The sequence below is a fragment of the Oncorhynchus gorbuscha genome, linkage group LG01, assembly GCF_021184085.1.
Source record: "Oncorhynchus gorbuscha isolate QuinsamMale2020 ecotype Even-year linkage group LG01, OgorEven_v1.0, whole genome shotgun sequence".
Classification (NCBI taxonomy): domain Eukaryota; kingdom Metazoa; phylum Chordata; class Actinopteri; order Salmoniformes; family Salmonidae; genus Oncorhynchus; species Oncorhynchus gorbuscha.
The window spans coordinates 98,273,091-98,296,995 of NC_060173.1; the positions used below are offsets into that span (position 1 = coordinate 98,273,091).

Consider the following 23,905-nt stretch of genomic DNA (forward strand, 5'->3'; position numbering starts at 1 on the left):
ACACACACAATGCCACACACACACACACAATGCCACACACACACACACAATGCCACACACACACACACACACACAATGCCACACACACACACACACACACAATGCCACACACACACACACACACACAATGCCACACACACACACACACAATGCCACACACACACACACACACACAATGCCACACACACACACACACACAATGCCACACACACACACACACACACATGCCACACACACACACACACAATGCCACACACACACACACACACAATGCCACACACACACACACACACCACACACACATGCCACACACACACCACACACACACACACACACACACACACACACACACACACACACACACACATGCCACACACACACACACACACACAATGCCACACACACACACACACACACATGCCACACACACACACACACACACACACAATGCCACACACACACACACACACACAATGCCACACACACACACACACACACAATGCCACACACACACACACACACACAATGCCACACACACACACACACACACACACACACCACACACACACACACACACACACACATGCCACACACACACACACACACAATGCACACACACACACACAATGCCACACACACACACACACACACACACACACACACACACAATGCCACACACACACACACACACACACACACACACACACCACACACATGCACACACACCACACACACACACACACACAATGCCACACACACACACACACAATGCCACACACACACACATGCCACACACACACACACACACACAATGCCACACACACACACACACAATGCCACACACACACACATGCCACACACACACACCACACACACACACAATGCCACACACACACACACACACACACCACACACACAATGCCACACACACACACACACACACACACAATGCCACACACACACACACACATGCCACACACACACACACCACACACACACACATGCCACACACACACACACACATGCCACACACACACAACACACAATGCCACACACACCACACACACACACACAATGCCACACACACACACACACACACACACACACACACACACACACACACACACCACACACACCACCACACACACACACACCACACCACACACACACACAATGCCACACACCACACACACAATGCCACACACACACACATGCCACACACACACACACACACACACAATGCCACACACACACACACCACACACACACAATGCCACACACACACAATGCCACACACACACACACACATGCCACACACACACACACACACGCCACACACACACAATGCCACACACACAATGCCACACACACACATACCACACACACAATGCCACACACACAAAGCCATGCACACACACACACACACACACACACCACACACACAATGCCACACACACACACACATGCCACACACACACACAATGCCACACACACAATGCCACACACACACACCACACACACAATGCCACACACACACCACACACACAATGCCACACACACACCACACACACAATGCCACACACACACACACAATGCCACACACACACACAATGCCACACACACACACAATGCCACAAACACAATGCCACACACACACACACACAATGCCACACACACAATGCCACACACACACACAATGCCACACACACACACACACACACACACACACACACACACACACACACACACACCACACACACAATGCCACACACACCACACACACAATGCCACACACACACACACACGCCACACACACACACACGCCACACACACGCCACACACACACACACACACGCACACACACACACGCCACACACACACAATGCCACACACACACCACACACACAATGCCACACAATGCCACACACACAATGCCACACACACACACACACACACACACACACCACACACACACAATGCCACACACACACACACAATGCCACACACACACACAATGCCACACACACACACAATGCCACACGCACACACAATGCCACACGCACACACAATGCCACACGCACACACAATGCCACACACACCACACACACAATGCCACACACACCACACACACACAATGCCACACACACCACACACACAATGCCACACACACCACACACACAATGCCACACACACCACACACACAATGCCACACACACGCACACACTGAGTACACTTACGCACACCACACACGCACACACTGAGTACACTTACGCACACCACACACGCACACACTGAGTACACTTACGCACACACTGGGTACACTTACGCACACCACACACGCACACACTGAGTACACTTACGCACACCACACACGCACACACTGAGTACACTTACGCACACCACACACGCACCCACTGAGTACACTTACGCACACACTGGGTACACTTACGCACACCACACACACACGCTGAGTACACTTTCGCACACGCTGAGTACACTTTCGCACACGCTGAGTACACTTTCGCACACGCTGAGTACACTTTCGCACACGCTGAGTACACTTTCGCACACGCTGAGTACACTTTCGCACTCGCTGAGTACACTTTCGCACACGCTGAGTACACTTTCGCACTCGCTGAGTACACTTTCGCACTCGCTGAGTACACTTTCGCACTCGCTGAGTACACTTTCGCACTCGCTGAGTACACTTAGGCACACCACACACGCGCACACACTGAGCACACTTACGCACACCACACACAGTGCCCCACTCTAGGGGCCTTGAATGAAGCAGCACCATCGCTATATCCCAGACCAGCTGATCTCAGGATGCAGGAGGAGTTTTAGTTATTTCAGGGAACGTTTCCAGTTACTAACCACATTTCCATCCAAGTAAAGTCATACTGTATACATTTTTTTTTTAATCATGACAACTGTGATGGAAAAAGGATGTTTCGGGAACAATTTCATAAATGCCGATAGATCATTTATTTGTTTGAGAAGGTGGGATCTTTTTGCGTCTAAATTAATTATACGAGAAATGGCAGTGTAAATGCCTTTAAGCGTAAATATTTATATAATAACTATCATATCGAAGTAAACTTTGAGTAGCGATGATATGGTATGTGGTCCTCCCACTACAACTCGGGAAACCTTTCAGTTTATTAGGCTACAGATTAAATAAGTCATGATGAACGGTGAACTTGATGCTGCTTTCCAATAAATTTTAATTTGTGACGAAATCAGTAGAGTTGAAAATGCGATGGAAACACATTGAACTTTAGATTTTTATTCGGTACATAAAAACATAAGCGAAAAAGTACATTTTGTGTGAACTATGTCGTCACGCACTGATTTCTATCCACAACAAGTCAGTTTGGTGGAGAAAGACCATTTTTAAAAAGGGCAGAATTGTGAGTGAACATGTATTACAATTATTTTTTCTAATCAAAGGATACCCATCACACCAGTTTGTTCAGATACACAAAAAATACAGTAGGTCTTGCCAATTGTTTCAAAAAGCTTACTTATCCCCATCTCTTTCTAGTCTGGCTTACCAGCGTATGAGCTGGGAGGCTCTGAAGAAGTCCATCAATGGTCTGATAAACAAGGTGAACGTATCCAACATCGCCATGATCATCCAGGAACTGCTGCAGGAGAACATTGTCAGGGGCAGGTAATGGACCAAGGTTTTTAATGGATTTATTTAATATTTATTTATGTAGGCTATTCTGATTTAGCTCATGTCTTCTACAAGAGGGACCTGTCCAAGATGTTTGCAGTCGGAAACAGTTCAAGTTTCTTAGTGTGCTTTGAGATATAGATTAACTTCATAAAAGTGACGATCACTAATGTCTGTGTGTCTGCTCTCCAGAGGTCTCCTGGCCAGGTCCACCCTGCAGGCCCAGAGTGCCTCGGCCACCTTCACCCACGTCTATGCTGCTGTGGTAGCCATCATCAACTCCAAGTTTCCTCAGATAGGAGAGCTCATCCTCAAGAGACTCATCCTTAACTTCCGCAAGGGCTACCGGAGGAACGACAAGGTGACTAGCTGGTTATGCACTAGATGTTTGAACTAAAACAACTTAAATGTTGATACATATTGTGGAGAATAAGGAGTTGTAATGTATCTCAGTCACTCTGTAGTTGTTTAAATGTATAATAATTATAATATTTGCCATTTAGCAGACTCTTTTGTCCAAAGGTACTTTGTCATGTGTGCATATATTTGATGTATTACTTGTCTGGGGAATCAACCCCACTACACTGGCCTTACAAGCACCATGCTCTACCAACTGAACTCCAAATGATTTTGTATCCTTGTTTTTCAGGCACAATGTCTCACAGCATCAAAGTTCGTTGCCCACCTGGTCAATCAGAATGTGGTAAGTCCTCTTTTCTATGCTAGATCACACACACGCGCACAGGCACTTAGTGTTGTAACCCTATTTCCCTTGTTCCCCACCCAGGCCCATGAGGTGCTGTGTCTGGAGATGTTGACTCTGCTCCTGGAGAGACCTACAGATGACAGCGTGGAGGTGTCCATCAGCTTCCTCAAGGAGTGTGGCCTCAAACTCACTGAAGTCTCCCCTAGAGGCATCAATGGTACATAGGAATACACAACACTTCCGCTACGCTCTTAGTTTGAACAGGCTTGGGTGATTGAAGCATCAGTTCAATCACAGCTACAGAATCCTTTTAGCAGTCTCACTGCTCATTCAGAAAAATCTAGTGATTTCTTTATTCATTTCTCTAGTGATCTTGTTTTTGGTGCTCTTATGTTGCGTTTTTATTGGTATTAAATTCAAACCACAGAAATATAATTCTATGATTCAAATATTGTCTCTGTCTGTTGTCAGCCATCTTCGAGCGGCTGCGTAACATCCTTCACGAGTCGGAGATAGACAAGCGTGTGCAGTACATGATCGAGGTGATGTTCGCCATTAGGAAGGACGGGTTTAAGGACCACCCTATCGTTCCTGAGGGGCTGGACCTAGTGGAGGAGGACGATCAGTTCACACACATGCTGCCCCTAGAGGATGACTACAACCAAGAAGATATACTGAGTAAGATACTATAGAATAATATATACAATAGAATCAGTTCACACATGTTACCCCTAGAGGACTACAACCAAGAAGATATACGAAGTAAGATATTATAGAATAATATATACAATACAATATAGAATCAGTTCACACATGTCACCCCAAGAAGACTACATCCAAGAAGATATACTGAATACCCCCTAGCTAACAGGCCTAATCGGTTAAAGATGCAGTCCGAGATCACTTACAAATTCATGGCATATTGTACGGATTGGATTTTTTTATATATAGTGTATGTGGAAACCTCTTAAAATTGGTGTATTCAGCTATTTCAGCCACACCCGTTGCTGACAGGTGAATAAAATCAAGCACACCGCTATGCAATCTCCATAGACAAACATCGGCAGTAGAATGGCCTTACTGAAGAGCTCAGTGACTTTCAACGTGGCACAGTCATAAGATGCCACCTTTCCTACAAGTCAGTTCGTCAAATTTCTGCACTGCTAATGCTGCCCCTGTGAACTGTAAGCTCTGATATTGTGAAGTGGAAATGTCTACGAGCAACAACGGCTCAGCTGCGAAGTGGTAGGCCACACAAGCTCACAGAACGGGATTGCTGAGTGCTGAAACACTTAGCTAATGAAAATTGTCTGTCCTCGGTTGCAACACTCCCTACCGAGTCAGCACAAGAACTGTTCGTTGGGAGCTTCATGAAATGGGTTTCCATGGCCAAGCAGCTGCACACAAGCCTAAGATAACCATGGGCAATGCCAAACATCAGCTGGAGTGGTGTATAGCTCACCACCATTGGCTCTGGAGCAGTGGAAACGCGTTCTCTGGAGTGATGAATCACGCTTCACCATCTTGCAATCTGACGGACCGATTGGGGTTTGGTGGATGCCAGGAGAACACTGCCTGCCCGAATGCATGGTGCCAACTGTAAAATTTGGTGGAGGAATAATTTTCTGGGGCTGTTTTTCATGGTTCAGAGGTGTGGTACAGAATACAATGACATTCTAGACAATACTGTGCTTCCAACTTTGTGGTAACAGTTTTGGGAAAGCCCTTTCCTGTTTCAGCATGACAATGCTCCCATGCACAAAGCGAGGTCCATACTGAAATGGTTTCTCGAGATCGGTGTGGAAGAACTTGACTGGCCTGCGCAGAGCCCCGACCTCAACCCCATCAAACACCTTGGGGATGACTTGGAACACCGACTGCGAGCCAGACCTAATAGCCCAACATCAGTGCAGTGCCCGTCCTCACTCTTGTCGCTGAAAGGAAAGCAAGTCCCCTCAGCAATGTTGCAACATCTAGTGGAAAGCCTACCCAGAAGAGTGGAGGCTGTTATATCAGCAAAAGGGGGACCAACTCCATATTAATGCCTATGTTTTTGGAATTAGATGTTCGATGAGCAGGTGTCCACATACTTTGGTCATGTAGTGTATCATACAAATTGCACAAGAACAACAAATTCTGGGACCCATTTTTGGCTCGTGAGCACTACTTTCAAATCTTCTATCTGAAATTATACAAAACCTTTGGAGCATCACTTGAACATCCTGGCTCCTTCTCCACTGTCTGGAAATCTGTCCTTGCCTCTACTGACCAGATAAAATCCACTCTATTGATTAGCATTGACCATGTCTTTTCAAATCAGTCCAAATTAATGCGAGGAGACAAGGAGATAACATATTTTTAAGCAACTGAGATTGAGCCTTAACTGTGATAATTTGAGTGTTCAGCATGATCGTTCATTGCCAGGGGAGAAAGAAAATTCACCTGCTGTCCTTTAGGTCCCTATGGGTTGGGGCTTATTATACATATTTAGCTGGGGGTTTCCTCTCTTATCAGTCTCTCTAGATGTCCCAGTGTTGAATAATGTTCTCTGAGAAGAGAGAAATCACAGTCAGTCTCTATCTTTCTTAAAATCTCTCTCGAAGCTAGATATAGGCAGACTATCACATTTGACCATCTATCCTATTTAAAAAGGACTGAAGACTGGTAAAGATCATTTGGTTCCATTTCAACATGTTTATTAGTGAAACCAAAGTGCTATAACATAGATAAATTAAACCAAATAGCCTAGTACACACACCAAAACGTTCAAATGTTCAAATCATAAGACTATTGCACAGAAAAACTTGGATGGGTGCATTGCAAATTCAGAACTGCTGGACAGCAACTAAATGAATTAAAGCACTGATCATTGGGAAAGAGATCAGAATGACTGCTTAGGCTTGATTCATAAATTACATAGGTAGCCTTGACTACAATACTAAAACAATCGATATGTTCAAATGAAAAGTCCTGATTAACATGACATCAATAACGCAGGCACATCCTGAGTCCCCTGTGCCGACACATTCACAAATGAAAAGGTTGTTTAGTATTCCGTTTAAAAGCTCTGATGAAGGCCAAGAGAACAGGGATTCGGGCATCTTTCCAATTAAGAAGTCTAGTTTTGTTGGCTACTTGAAGAGAACTAGGGCCTGTCACCCGCAGCCCACCTTTTCCATTGCATTGTTGGAAATTTTGCATTGAATTCTACTAGATGAGTATAACATCCTGGCATTTAAACCATACTCGATTTTAGAAATGTCACATACTATTATTAAACATTCTATTTTCGCATACTGAGAATGCGTGATTGCGTGCTTTTCCGCTATTCAATGATTTTGGTTGCGCATCCCAATATCTAATAGCTGAAATGACATCTGGGCAATTAAAGTATACTCTTATTTTTTCCGCATACTCAAAACGGTCTACTGTTTAGGACGCATGTATGGATATTTGGACACTGTCTCTGTCTCACTCGGTCGCTCTTTCAATATCCATCTCTGTCCCTCTTTCTTTCTTGCGCTCTCTCTCGGTCTCTCTCCCTCGGTCTCATAATAGAGGGTTACATTTTCATCCTGACATTACGACTATGCCTCTGTGACGCTATTTATATTTGTACAATTCAACAGAATAACCATATTTTCTGTAGCTTCAGCACAGACAAACTTGTCCTAATTGAAAATCTATACAAGCATCCCTTCAGGGGGCAAGAGGGGAGGAAAGCAATTGTCACATTAAGCCCGATAATGAATTGCATCTTAATATACAGTGCTTCTGTTTTTTATGGGTAATTACTTCTGATTGCGTCTCATTTGCAATAACTTTAATTGCTCCGAAATGTACTAATTGCGAACTAATGGTTGCTATTAAAAACAATTCTTCTGTCTATCTTGCAGATGTCTTTAAGATGGATCCAGACTTCTTGGAGAACGAGGAGAAGTACAAAGCAATTAAGAAGGGTGAGTTGGTAGTTTGAGGGATCACACTGCCAATTAAATGCCTTACGGTGAAGCAATAAGGCCATTCTTATTACAGTATACCATTGAAATGAATGCAGTGTAATGGATAAGTGGTTGTGGAGCCATTCTGCTACCTAGCTAGTGTTGCAGCTACCATAGAGTAGTCATTTTGTATTACCAAAACCAATTCAATTGCATTATACTGTCACAATGACATTGTTAACATACTTTGTTAATTAACATATTGGGAGAAATTTCAGTTCGTTGTTTTGGGAGAAAAATGCGGAAGGAAGTTATTGTTTTAACGGTACAGTATACCATTTACCTGTCTTTTCTCCTCAGAAATCCTGGATGAGGGCAGCAGTGACTCTGGAGAAGACGTGGATGGAAGTGACGATGATGAAGATGATGGAGAAAAAGAGGGGGAAGAGGGCGGAGATGGTATATATGCATGTACTAGGGTCCATGTGACTCTTGATAGTGACAGTGACTGATTGATTGATGCCATTGATTATGTTTATTAGGCATATCCTTCATGAGCCAATTCTTTCCACAGCTTACAAGTCACATAGATTCGAAATAAGAAAGAAACAAACAACAGTAAACAGACAGACACCTGAACACACCTGAAAAGCTATAGATTAGGCTGCATGTAACTTTTCACTGATGTTGCAGTAGGTATTCTGTGTCCTAACTGAGAGGGGGAGCACTTGGGGACAGTGTTGGTGGCCTTGGCTGTCCTCGTTGGTCCCAGAGGTTATCTGTCCCAGAAATCTTATACCCAGCGGCTCAGGACTGCAAAGGAAATGCACCACATACCAAGACCATTAGGAAGGAAGGAGTGGTCTGACTGCTATGCTCCCCTTCTAGACAACCTGTCAGAACACTTCTGCACTACATCCATAAAGTACTCCTACTCTATAGACTTGTGTGACCCCACAGTTTCAACAAAATATGATATGCCACGTAGCAGACACTTATTCAAGGTGACTTCTACTACAGTGAGTGCAGTCTTTTTTCAGTTTGTTTATTTGACCTTTATTTTCAAAGGAAGTCTCCATTGAGACCACGGTCTCTTTTACAAGGAAGCTCTGCATATACACAATCACTAAAAATTTAAGAAGAGTTTAAATAACTCTGTAAAGAGTAAGTGAGACAGACTGACTGACCTCTGTTTGGAGACGGATAGTATGACAAACTCCTGATGGTGCAACAATGAATACAACCCCTCCAACTATTGATTGTTTTCCTTTTATAGAAGCAGAGAAAGTCACCATCTTCGACCAGACGGAAGTCAACTTGGTCGCATTTCGCCGCACCATCTATCTCGCCATCCAGTCAAGGTGGGTACTATACTGTGTGTGTCCGCGCTGCCTGAATGCTGTTTTTCTGTCAAGAAGAGTAAACTAGGGCTGATAATGCCAACAGAATGGGAACGTGCCCAAATCCAGGGAAGTAATTCAACAGAAATGGGGCAGTAGTAGACTTTTACTCTAGGCTCAAATGAAACCCTAACCAAACGGCTGAAAATCCCTCCATGTCCACTGCAGATAAAGAGTGTAGAAGGACACAGTTTATTTAAAGCTGTATTTTAAGAACGCCCCCCCCCCCCCCCTAGTTTCATGAAAAGTTTGGTTTGCACACATTCATTGACATAAAATGTATTAAATGGGTGAAAAGATGGTGAGGGGGGCATAATCTAGGTTTTATTGACTCTAGATATAGAATTGCTGTTAAGGCTCGCGCACAGCGCACCGAATGTGGATCTTGCGTTTTTGGACAATCGTTCAGTGCGCTGTCTTTCAGGGACCACCCGCTGTAGACGTATGACTGCAGACATTTTTCATGCAATTGTACATGTAAAATTGGTACACACTCGGTTTTTTGCAAATTACGTTCAGAGCTGCTCTGCTCTACTCTGGGCCAGCAAAACTTATTGGTGTGTGTGTAAGCCCGTAGGGGGGCTGCAGCAGGTGGTGAAGTATTCATTAATGCACAGCAGCTAAGGTGAAGTCTAGGATCAATATGCACCATGCTTTAGTTTCATCATCCTTTTGTGAGGTTTATCACTCTAGTTGCGCTGGGTTCAGGCACGGCACCAAGATGTTTTTGTCTCCCGGGTATAAGGGCAAGCTTGACCAATACGTGGGTGGTGCTAAGAAAATTTTGTCAATTTTCATGACTTCAGAGTTATATGGAAGTTCTCGTTTTTTAAGATAAAAGCAGATATGGCACACAGCACATTATATTTATATGTAGTTTTTAATTGAATTTGGCCAAAGAATATTCAACAAAATAGCTATAAGCCTAATACAAGTGACCACAAGGCAATGACAAAAACGTCTCACGTGAAAGATGTCTTTCCCCCACACGTCATAGGGTTCACGCGCGGCACGAGCACGCAGCCAGGGATCAGATTGGGAACAGAATGGCTGGTTATTAACTTGTACATGTTTCTTTGTTTAAAATGCTTAACTGGGGATACGCAGATTTGTGACTGGGCTATATCCCCCCTAGCCCCAGTGTAGCATCGTGCATGGTAAGGTTATTAGAGTACATCGTACAGGGATGTAAACTAGCCACCTTTCGTGGTGAAATTTGCCGTTTTGAATCCAAAATGGGTGACCTGCGTGATTTGTGTAGATCTGATGAGAAACGTTTCGGAGGGGGCTTTGGATCACTACTGGCTGTAGTAAATGAGTGATGCGCGTTTGGAGCAATACTGGCTGTATCCAAGGTTCAGCCAATCGTTCACATAACAACCGAATGCAGCGCAGCATATTCTGTCGAATGTTGACCGTGAGAAGATACCAACCAATTGACTAGTTACAGCAGCGCGTCCCCTGAAAGATAATGAAGAGGCAACGTTAGGTGAGAGGCCTGACGACAGAGTTGGGGGTGAGAAGTTGATGGGGCGTACTTCATGAGCTGTAACCAAAAAACAACTGGCGTTTGAGGTGAGGGAGAAAGTGTGGTGGAACAAGTATTAGCATTGTTAACTCTTGGCGCACCAATCCCTTTAGCGGGATCATTTTCATCAACATCCGGTGAATTACAAAGTGCCAAATTAAAATTACTAAAAATATTTAATTTTCATGAAATCACAAGTGCAATATGCCAAAACACAGTATAGCTTGTTGTTAATCCACCTGGCGTGTCAGATTTCAAAAAGCTTTACGGTGAACGCAAACCATGGGATTATGTGAAGACAGCTTTCAGCAGACAAAACATTACAAACAGCTAGAAGCAAAGTAGATTTGTCATGAAAGTCAGAAAAGCAATTAAATGAATCGCTTACCTTTGATCTTTGTATGTTTGCGCTCACGAGACTCCCAGTTACACAATAAATGTTTGTTTTGTTCCATTAAGATTCTCTTTATATCCAAAAACCTCCATTTGGTTGGCGCGTTTAGTTTAGTAATCCACAGGCTCGTGCAGGTCACGACGGGCAGACGAAAATTCCAAATAGTATCTGTAAAATTCGTAGAAACATGTCAAACGTTTTTTATAATCGATCCTCAGGTTGTTTTTACAATAAATAATCGATAATATTTCAACCGGACGGTAAACTTTTCAATACAAGAGAGAAAGAAAAGGTCTCGCTCCAGTGGCGCGTGCATGAATAAACCTAAGGCCATCTGGCTATCCACTGACGCAATGTGATCATTCTCGCTCATTTTTCAGAATAAAAGCCTGAAACTATGTCTAAAGACTGTTCACACCCTGTGGAAGCCATAGGGAAAGGAATATGGTTGATATCCCTTTAAATGGAGGATAGGCTTGCAATGGAACAGAGTAGTTTCAGAAAAACAGCACTTCCGGGTTGGATTTTCCTCAGGTTTCTGCCTGCAATATCAGTTCTGTTATACACACAGACAATATTTTGACAGTTTTGGAAACTTTAGAGTGTTTTTTTGTCCTAATCTGCCAATTATATGCATATTCTAGCCTCTGGGCCTGAGAAATAGGCAGTTTACTTTGGGAACGTTTTTTTATCCAAACCTCAAAATACTGCCCTCTTGCTTCAAGAGGTTAAGAATCTTGCTAGCTGGATGGAATTCTCCGTTAGCTAGCCGGAGAAATGTTGAGCAACATTAGCCAACTTATCTGATCACATTATTGAGTTTGAGAATTAGCTGACTAATAATGTCACACAGCTAACGTTACAACATCAGATGAGCTAACATTCGTAACCAAACCAATTCGCTATAGTATTAACTGGTATAAGACTCGTTCCTCAAGTTTCAACGTGTTAGTTAGTTGCTTACTGGACCCTGGCAATCTGTGAAATGTTCACTAGCTAACGAACTAACAACTATCTGTTAACTAATGTTTTCCCTCTACAGAATGTGGTTAATTTCCAGAATGAGAGAATTAGGTGTAAATGAGACGTTGCTTGTTAAACAAGTAGATTCGGGGATCAGGTGTACTCTAGCTGGAGCTGGAGCTGGGCCCTGTTTAAGCTGGATGCCACTATAGAGGTGAAAGGAACACCACACACTTTCCCTCTTTTTCACTTTTTAAATACAGTGTATGAAAATGAGTATGCTAGGTGTACTCTGCCTGAAAGAGATCAGTTATGCCAACAAACGGAATCATGTCCTGCTGGCACATTGTAAAACAGATGTCCACAGGCAGAAAGTCTACAATGTAGCAATGTGCAGTGTAGCCCAAAGATATGGCTTTTGTTGTGTTGAATTTAACAGTAAGACTTGTGTGTGAGTGAGGGGGGGATTATAACATTTTTTTACTCAGTCAAACGTTATTTTTGCACACATGTAACCATGTGCACTTGATCGATGTCTACTACAGTGGCCACTAATAGAGCGAAAATAGAATGCCTGTTTGTTTCATTCTATTTCTTCTTTTAAGATGTGTTTTTCCCAAGTGCAATATTTAGGTGTGTGTGTGTGTGTGTGTGTGTGTGTGTGTGTGTGTGTGTGTGTGTGTGTGTGTGTGTGTGTGTGTGTGTGTGTGTGTGTGTGTGTGTGTGTGTGTGTGTGTGTGTGTGTGTGTGTGTGTGTGTGTGTGTGTGTGGTCACAAGCACTCTATTATAAAGGTTGTCATGGCTAACTGCAATTTTAGTGTATGTTTTTATGTTTTTTCTCAAGAGTGTCATTTGCAGTAAAGTCTAGGCAACAAATAACATTGGATTGCTTTCTTTACATTTTTTAGCTGTGAGTTAGGTTCACATTAACCACTTTTTATTTTACATACAGAGACTGACCATATAGATAATTTTCTTTGTTTAATTAGTTAACCTGCATTTCCCCCTAGCAGGGATTTTCTTTTGCATTTTTCAGTGCAAACAAATAGTCACCTTTTTGGGCCCTCACAAGTTTGCGTCCCTGATCGTAACACCATTGGTCCAGGTAGTCCTTCAGAGTTGCTTCCATTTGCTGCCTAATTAAAGAACCCTGGTCATAGAGTTCAATGAGAACAGCAACCATTGTGGACTTTTCTGCCTACATTCTCCTTCTCTAAAGCTGGGTCTTTTTCCAGCTGGTGTAGGAAGGAGAGCACAGAGCAGATAATCATTCACTTACTGTCAGATGAGGTAGGTAGGTGGAAGGAAGGTACTACAGAGCCATTCACTTGTCTATCAGATAGTCTGCCTCGGGGCCATTCAGGGACCTGTCAAATGTTAATGATGCTGAAAGCTCTTCTCTTTTAAACCCTTTTAGATAAGCGGTTATGCGTGTGTGCAGTCTATTTTGAATCTTGTTTCTGAAAGAATGTCTTCAGGCCACCAATAGACATAGGCAGAGTATTTGTATATATCTTATGTATGTACACAGTGTAGGCCTATTTGTATTACATGTTTGCATAGCATGTTGACGTAGACATTTGGCGTATCGGTCAGTCCTTCTATTGAAGGTTAGTTGTTTAACTTAGTCTAATTGTTTGTGTCACATTTCCCATTATTTTCCATTCTACTCAAGTCGCTTTCCATTGACCGGCCTGTCTGTTTTAGTGTGATAGTCTGTAATTAAAAGATTAGCAGGACCCCAGAGAGGAGACAGAAAACACCCAGACCGTACTCAATCTGAAAGGCTGTGGTCCTCCTCCTTAGCCTTTTCACATTATTGTGCTGACCTGAATCGAACTGGACCGGCTTGGTTATTTTCCTTTCACATTGGCCTTTACAGCACAGTTCAAGCAACTATGGTGAATGTCTAACAAGGCCAGCCCCCTACACCTGGGCTTGGATGAGCTGGGTTTGGGTCTGTAGTGGGGTTGGATGTTCGATAGGCTCCAGCAGGTGTATCTCATTGATCATCCCTAAAGCCAACACCTCATTCGGCCGCCTTTCGTTCCAGTACTCTGCTGCCTGTGACTGGAACGAATTGCAAAAATCGCTGAAGTTGGAGACTTTAATCTCCCTCACCAACTTCAAACATCAGCTAGCTGAGCAGCTAACCGATCGCTGCAGCTGTACATAATCTATTGGTAAATAGCACACCCATTTTCACCTACCTCATCCCCACAGTTTTTATTTATTTACTTTTCTGCTCTTTTGCACACCAATATCTCTACCTGTACATGATCATCTGATCATTTATCACTCCAGTGTTTATCTGCAATATTGTAATTATTCGCCTACCTCCTCATGCCTTTTGCACACATTGTATATAGACTCCCCTTTTTTATCTGTGTTATTGACTTGTTAATTGTTTACTCCATGTGTAACACTGTGTTGTCTGTTCACACTGCTATGCTTTATCTTGGCCAGGTCGCAGTTGCAAATGAGAACCTGTTCTCAACTAGCCTACCTGGTTAACCTCTTGCTCCTACCTGGCACGCAGGCGTCCCATCTAGAGCTCTGGAAATGCAAATGCGCTACGCTAAATGCTAATAGTATTAGTTAAAACTCAAACGTTCATTAAAATACACATGCAGGGTATTAAATTAAAGCTACACTCGTTGTGAATCCAGGCAACAGATTTCTAAAATGTTTTACGGTGAGAACATAGCACATATTTATGTCAAACCACCACCGCAGACATAGCTCATTAGCATAGCCAAGTAGGAAAAAATATGCAATCAACAAACGCAGGATTTTTAAAAAAAAATCATTTCACTAACCTTTTGAAATCTTCATCAGATGACAGTAATATAACATGTTACACAGTACATTCATTTTTCTTTCAATAATCTGCAATATATATCCATAAATCTCTGTTTACAATGACGCATCGTTCAAAAAATGCTACTAAAATGTCAGGAGAAATGAAATAGCTCCGGCAGATAACGTCAGCTAACAAGGAATACACATCATAAACTTTGACTAAATATGCATGTTTTACATATGTATAGGAAGATACACTTCTTCTAAATGCAATCGCTGTGTTACATTTATTTTTAACGTTACAGGTAGCGTTCACTAGGCTATACTAGGAGTCGGCGCTCCAAATGTATCATTATGCCTCCTCTATCTTGGAGTCGACAGAAACCCAAAATTAACACGTAAATATTCCCTTACCTTTGCTGTTCTTCCATCAAAAGACCTGGAAGGGATTATACTTACCAAAACAGCGTTTAGTTTTCAAGTCTGCGTCTTTCTCAAAATAGCCACATTTCGGTCGAAATGTAGGCAAAATTCAAGTGGATGCGCACCAAAACGTCGAAAATATATATTATATGTCGAGTAAACTTGTCAAACTATGTTCATAATTAAGCTTTAACATGTTATAAAGGTGTACAGCAATTGTGAGGACGAAGCGAAACACACACGTCTTTTAATCGATCCTGAAGAAAAGACTTCACCGGAGCAGAGCGCGCATAATCGTACACTTTTTTTTCGCGTGACCGAGACCTTTCTCGTCTCGTGAGCGTGCGATTCTCACAATGAGAAGCCCCATTGAAAGCAGGCTTCGCGCTGAACACGTACAGACTGTTCCCAGAGCGGTAGTTGTTTGGGAAAGTGTATACGATGACGTCAAAGTTGGGCCAACTTTTTCCATGACAAGAGAGACTTTGGGAGAATGCATGCCCTGAGACTTCTGCTTTACATAGAGACAAAATTTAAACGGTTTTAGAAGCTTTAGAGTGTTTTCTATTCGATAATATTTTTTATATGCATATATTAGCAACTTTTGACAAAAATGTATCCTGTTTTATATGGGTACCCAATTCCTCCAGAAGGGGCAGTAAACAGGGGTAGGCTTAACAGGTTAAATAAAGGCGAAATAAAAAATAAAAATCTCACAGAAAATCTGGCGCAGTCCATGAGGAAGAGATGCACCACAGTACTTAATGCAGCTGGTGTTGCATGTTTGCTAGCACTAGTTTTGGGCTGACCCAGTTGGTTGTTGGTCATGCCTAGCCAGTCTGTGATTTATAGGATATTTATTTTTATCATGATCATTTCTACTTGCAAGCTGCAGTGTTTTTATTTATTTTTATTTAACTGTTATATTTTATAAGATAAGTTGACTGAGAACACATTCTCATTTACAGCAATGGCCTGGGGACTAGTTACAAGGGACAGAAGGGGGGATGAAGGAGCCAATATTTGTTTGTGTAGTCTATTTTAACATGGTTAACACAATAAGCTACCTTTTTAGATTTGTATAATTTTCATTTAGATAGATTGTAGATTAATCACAGATTTTGAGAACTGTTATAAATTCATTACTATTACACGAAAACGTGCATATGAAAATCAAAAGTGGGCCGCAAATCATATGAAATGGTAAGATAAATTGCCAATTACCCGCAACTTCAGAACCATAACTGCAGAATCTGCAAAGGCCAGCTGGAGGAGGAGGATCGTAAAGTTTTTTTTATTTTGGTGAGACCATCTCGATCTCTGGCTCACTCTTGAGTCAGTTTGTTTTAATTATTTAATCAGAGTGCTTAAAGCATCAGACAAGCTCAGTACATGTAGTTAATTTTATTCAAACACATAGGGTGTGTCTATATATGGAAGAATACACATTTTACAATTTCAACCAATCGATTGGTCAAAAAAAGACTACTCTCGGTCGAACAAGTAAAAACAAAAGTCTATAGTTTGAGAAGCTGGACACTTATCCATTGACTGCATACATTTTCATTCGTTCTAGTCCCCCCCGTGGGAATCGAACCCACCACCCTGGCTTTGCAAGTGCCATGCTATACCATCTGAGCGACACGGTCAGGACAGTTTTTAGTGTTGTGTGAATTTTGGTCCAGACGTTGTGGATCAACACCGTTGGCTAAGCAGTGTGTCGGCCTGTGTCAGCAGTTTCGGCGGCTATAGAAGAGAAATGTCTGAATTAAATTAAGTCTGTAGGGTCCACCACCGTTTTACACCATGTCTGAATGAAATGAGAAGTCCATGGTGTCCACCACAGTTTTATACCATGTCTGAATGAAATGAGAAGTCCATGGTGTCCACCACAGTTTTATACCATGTCTGAATGAAATGAGAAGTCCATGGTGTTCATCACAGTTTTATACCAAGTCTGAATGAAATGAGAAGTCCATGGTGTTCACCACAGTTTTATACCATGTCTGAATGAAATGAGAAGTCCGTGGTGTTCACTACAGTTTTATACCATGTCTGAATGAAATGAGAAGTCCATGGTGTCCACCACAGTTTTATACCATGTCTGAATGAAATGAGAAGTCCATGGTGTTCACCACAGTTTTATACCATGTCTGAATGAAATGAGAAGTCCATGGTGTTCACCACAGTTTTATACCATGTCTGAATGAAATGAGAAGTCCATGGTGTTCATCACAGTTTTATACCATGTCTGAATGAAATGAGAAGTCCATGGTGTTCACCACAGTTGTATACCATGTCTGAATGAAATGAGAAGTCCATGGTGTTCACCACAGTTTTATACCATGTCTGCAGGATGCAGTCCTGCCTGCTTCCTAAATGGAGCTGTTGGGTGGAATTTTCCAAAGTGATCACACTCAAATAAGTAATCTGCCCCATGTTAGTTTATGGATATATAAACTCCACTAAATGGGTTCTGAACGTACTTCTAAAATATACATGAGGACATATAGACTTGTTTTTTTGCGTGATAATTTTGTAACATTTCATCACAGAGCAAGTTGTCATCTTGCCTCGTGCCCAGATACTATGTCCTCTTCCAAATGACTTGATAAAGCTGTTATGCTTATGCACTCAGGATAATTATTATAACGTGATGACGAATTACGAATAAATGTCTCTTCTTTCAACAGTTTGGATTTTGAGGAGTGTGCACACAAGTTGATCAAGATGGACTTTCCTGACAGCCAAACAGTAGGTTACAATACTTATTCTCCCAGTACCCTTCCACCAGTGTACTTTTCCCTAGCTGCCAGCCTGCTGTGTCATGCCCATCTAATCTAAAGAGCTTCCAAAGCCTTTTATCTGGACCCTGACCGTCATCTAAATATTTTTTCTGGTCTCCTGGGTTGTTGGATTCTTCCAAGTCACTCGGTAAGCATTTGTCATCTTAATTTCCTTGTTTTGCAGCTTTACACAGCCCAAATAAAGCCCTCATTTAGGAACTGGGTGTACTCCACAATGATTTAAATGATAAAATACCCCCCAAGCGGCCCTTTTTCAACATATGTGGACATTGTAATAACCAACTGCTATATATTTTTCTGTAGAAATTCAGTAGTAGGCAGAGGTTTGTTGGCATCCTACACACTGTTAAAGCACCTACACCTTTTATGTTTGGAAGCATATCTTCTGAGTTCACCTTTTTAATGCACCTTTTATGTTTCAAAATGGATTAAATATATTTTTTTCCCCCTGTCTATACACAATACCAAAGTGAAAACATGTTTTTAGACATGTTGGCAAATTTGTTGAAAAATGAAATGCATAATATAAGTATTCACACCCCTTTACTGGTTCACCAAATAGGGCTGGGAGATATGGCCAAAATTTCATATCCTGATATAGCACATGTTCTGTAAATTCAAAGAATAAATAGTTTATATAACATGATTACATGTAAAGGCCTATTTCTTATTACATTTTGAATTACACTCAACAAATAAAAGGTGCTTACTCATATTTGATTATTTATCTTTTTATTTAGGACCTTTGTGCAAATTTTCAATTAAGCATGTTACGTAATATAAAATATAAAAGGTAAATAGAAAACAAAATAAATATACGCCTAAAATACGTAAATGTATGTATATGTGTATACATATATTATGTAAATATATTGTGTATACATACATACATACATACATACATACATACATACATACATACATACATACATACATACATACATACATACATACATACATACATACATACATACATACATACATACATACATACATACATACATACATACATACATACATACAGTGCCATGCGAAAGTATTCGGCCCCCTTGAACTTTGCGACCTTTTGCCACATTTCAGGCTTCAAACATAAAGATATAAAACTGTATTTTTTTGTGAAGAATCAACAACAAGTGGGACACAATCATGAAGTGGAACGACATTTATTGGATATTTCAAACTTTTTTAACAAATCAAAAACTGAAAAATTGGGTGTGCAAAATTATTCAGCCCCCTTAAGTTAATACTTTGTAGCGCCACCTTTTGCCGCGATTACAGCTGTAAGTCGCCTGGGGTATGTCTCTATCAGTTTTGCACATCGAGAGACTGAAATTTTTTCCCATTCCAAGTGGCATAGTTAAAGTGGCTAGTGATACATGTATTACATAAAGATGCAGTAGATGATATAGAGTACAGTATATACATATGAGATGAATAATTTAGCGTCTGTAAACATTATATTAGGTAGCATTGTTTAAAGTGGCTAGTGATATATTTTACATTTCCCATCAATTCCCATTATTAAAGTGGCTGGAGTTGAGTCAGTGTGTTGGCAGCAGCCACTCAATGTTAGTGGTGGCTGTTTAACCTCTTGATTCTACTTGGCACGCAGGCGTCCCATCTAGAGCTCTGGAAATGCAAATGCACTACGCTAAATGCTAATAGTATTAGTTAAAACTCAAACGTTCATTAAAATACACATGCAGGGTATTGAATTAAAGCTACCCTCGTTGTGAATCCAGGCAACAAGTCAGATTTCTAAGATGTTTTACGGCGAAAACATAGCACATATTTATGTCAAACCACCACCGCAGACATAACTCATTAGCATAGCCAAGTAGGAAAAAATATGCAATCAACAAACGCAGGATAAAAATAAAAAAATCATTTCACTAACCCTTTGAAATCTTCATCAGATGACAGTAATATAACATGTTACACAGTACATTCATTTTTTTTTTCAATAATCTGCAATATATATCCATAAATCTCTGTTTACAATGACGCATCGTTCAAAAAATGCTACTACAATGTCAGGAGAAATGAAATAGCTCCGGCAGATAACGTCAGCTAACAAGGAATACACATCATAAACTTTGACTAAATATGCATGTTTTACATATGTATAGGAAGATACACTTCTTCTAAATGCAATCGCTGTGTTACATTTATTTTTAACGTTACAGTTTGCGTTTACTAGGCTATACTAGGAGTCGGCGCTCCAAATGTATCATTATGCCTCTATCTTGGAGTCGACAGAAACCCAAAATTAACACATAAATATTCCCTTACCTTTGCTGTTCTTCCATCAAAAGACCTGGAAGGGATTATACTTACCAAAACAGCGTTTAGTTTTCAAGTCTGCGTCTTTCGGTTCTCAAAATAGCCACTTTTCGGTCGAAATGTAGGCAAAATTCAAGTGGATGCGCACCAAAACGTCGAAATTATATGTCGAGTAAACTTGTCAAACTATGTTCATAATTAAGCTTTAACATGTTATAAAGGTGTACAGCAATTGTGAGGACGAAGCGAAACACACACGTCTTTTAATCGATCCTGAAGAAAAGAGAGAGCGGGAGCAGAGCGCGCATAAACGTACACTTTTTTTTCGCGTGACCGAGACCTTTCAGCACGCTCAACGTCTCGTGAACGCGCAATTGTCACAATGAGAAGCCACATTGAAAGCAGGCTTCGCGCTGAACACGTAGGAACTGTTCCCAGAGCGTTAGTTTGGGAAGGCGTTTAAGATGACGTCAAAGTTGGGCCAACTTTTTCCATGACGAGAGATTTTGGGAGAATGCATGCCCTGAGACTTCTGCTTTACATAGAGACAAAATGTAAACGGTTTTAGAAGCTTTAGAGTGTTTTCTATTCGATAATATGTTTTATATGCATATATTAGCAACTTTTGACAAAAATGTATCCTGTTTTATATGGGTACCCAATTTCTCCAGAAGGGGCAGTAAACAGGGCTAGGCTTAAAGAGGTTAACAGTCTGATGGCCTTGAGATAGAAGCTGTTTTTCAGTCTCTCGGTCCCAGCTTTGATGCACCTGTACTGACCTCGCCTTCTGGATGATAGCGGGGTGAACAGGTAGTGGCTCGGGTGGTTGCTGTCCTTGATGATCTTTATGGCCTTCCTGTGACATCGGGTGGTGTAGGTGTCCTGGAGGGCAGGTAGTTTGCCCCCGGTGATGCGTTGTGCAGACCTCACTACCCTCCCCTTACGGTTATGGGCGGAGCAGTTGTCGTACCAGGCGGTGATACAGCCCGACAGGATGCTCTCGATTGTGCATCTGTAGAAGTTTGTGAGTGCTTTTGGTGACGAGCCAAATTTCGTCAGCCTCCTGAGGTTGAAGAGGCGCTGCTACGCCTTCTTCACGATGCTGTCTGTGTGGGTGGACCAATTCAGTTTGTCTGTGATGTGTACGCCGAGCAACTTAAAACTTACTACCCTCTCCACTACTGTCCCATCAATGTGGATAGGGGGGGGTGTTCCCTCTGCTGTTTCCTGAAGTCCACAATCATCTCCTTAGTTTTGTCGACGTTGAGTGTGAGGTTATTTTCCTGACACCACACTCAGAGAGCCCTCACCTCCTCACTGTAGGCCGTCTCGTCGTTGTTGGTAATCAAGCCTACCACTGTTGTGTCGTCCGCAAACTTGATGATTGAGTTGGAGGCGTGCGTGGCCACGCAGTTGTGGGTGAACAGGGAGTACAGGAGAGGGCTCAGAACGCACCCTTGTGGGGCCCCAGTGTTGAGGCTCAGCAGGGTGGAAATGTTGTTGCCTACCCTCACCACCTGGGGGCGGCCCGTCAGGAAGTCCAGTACCCAGTTGCACAGGGCGGGGTCGAGACCCAGGGTCTCGAGCTTGATGACGAGCTTGGAGGGCACTATGGTGTTAAATGCCGAGCTGTAGTCGATGAACAGCATTCTCACATAGGTATTCCTCTTGTCCAGATGGGTTAGGGCAGTGTGCAGTGTGGTTGAGATTGCATCGTCTGTGGACCTATTTGGGCGGTAAGCAAATTGGAGTGGGTCTAGGGTGTCAGGTAGGGTGGAGGTGATATGGTCCTTGACTAGTCTCTCAAAGCACTTCATGATGACGGAAGTGAGTGCTACGGGGCGGTAGTCGTTTAGCTCAGTTACCTTAGCTTTCTTGGGAACAGGAACAATGGTGGCCCTCTTGAAGCATGTGGGAACAGCAGACTGGTATAGGGATTGATTGAATATGTCCGTAAACACACCGGCCAGCTGGTCTGCGCATGCTCTGAGGGCGCGGCTGGGGATGCCGTCTGGGCCTGCAGCCTTGCGATGGTTAACACGTTTAAATGTCTTACTCACCTCGGCTGCAGTGAAGGAGAGACCGCATGTTTTCGTTGCAGGCCGTGTCAGTGGCACTGTATTGTCCTCAAAGCGGGCAAAAAAGTTATTTAGTCTGCCTGGGAGCAAGACATCCTGGTCCGTGACTGGGCTGGTTTTCTTTTTGTAATCCGTGATTGACTGTAGACCCTGCCACATACCTCTTGTGTTTGAGCTGTTGAATTGAGATTCTACTTTGTCTCTATACTGACACTTGGCTTGTTTGATTGCCTTGCGGAGGGAATAGTTACACTGTTTGTGTTCGGTCATGTTTCCGGTCACCTTGCCCTGATTAAAAGCAGTGGTTCGGGCTTTCAGTTTCACGCGAATGCTGCCATCAATCCACGGTTTCTGGTTTGGGAATGTTTTAAATGTTGCTATGGGAACGACATCTTCAACGCACGTTCTAATGAACTCGCTCACCGAATCAGCGTATTCGTCAATGTTGTTGTCTGACGCAATATGAAACATATCCCAGTCCACGTCATGGAAGCAGTCTTGGGAGTGTGGAATCAGATTGGTCGGACCAGCGTTGAACAGACCTCAGCGCGGGAGCTTCTTGTTTTAGTTTCTGTCTGTAGGCAGGGATCAACTAAATGGAGTGGTGGTCAGCTTTTTCGAAAGGAGTGCGGGGCAGGGCCTTATATGCGTTGCGGAAGTTAGAATAGCAGTGATCCAAGGTTTTTCCAGCACAATCGATATGCTGATCAAATTTAGGGAGTCTTGTTTTCAGATTAGCCTTGTTAAAATCCCCAGCTACAATGAATGCAGCCTCCGGATAAATGGATTCCAGTTTGCAAAGAGTTAAATAAAGTTAGTTCAGAGCCATCGTTGTGTCTGCTTGGGGGGGAACATATACGGCTGTGATTATAATCGAAGAGAATTCCCTTGGAAGAT

The 23,905-nt window shown here is 42.4% G+C and overlaps 1 protein-coding gene across 2 annotated transcripts in view; it reads left to right on the forward strand.

Moving 5' to 3' along the window:
- LOC124046996 (pre-mRNA-splicing factor CWC22 homolog) overlaps positions 1–23,905 on the forward strand; it is a 58,951-nt gene that overhangs the window by 13,591 nt on the left and 21,455 nt on the right. For both annotated transcript variants that reach the window (XM_046367746.1, XM_046367751.1), the window contains exons 7-15: positions 3,548–3,676; positions 3,875–4,043; positions 4,332–4,385; positions 4,470–4,605; positions 4,860–5,066; positions 8,285–8,347; positions 8,690–8,788; positions 9,606–9,690; positions 18,534–18,594. In XM_046367746.1, coding sequence (XP_046223702.1) covers positions 3,548–3,676; positions 3,875–4,043; positions 4,332–4,385; positions 4,470–4,605; positions 4,860–5,066; positions 8,285–8,347; positions 8,690–8,788; positions 9,606–9,690; positions 18,534–18,594 — 1,003 coding nt within the window. The remainder of the gene's footprint in view (positions 1–3,547; positions 3,677–3,874; positions 4,044–4,331; positions 4,386–4,469; positions 4,606–4,859; positions 5,067–8,284; positions 8,348–8,689; positions 8,789–9,605; positions 9,691–18,533; positions 18,595–23,905) is intronic.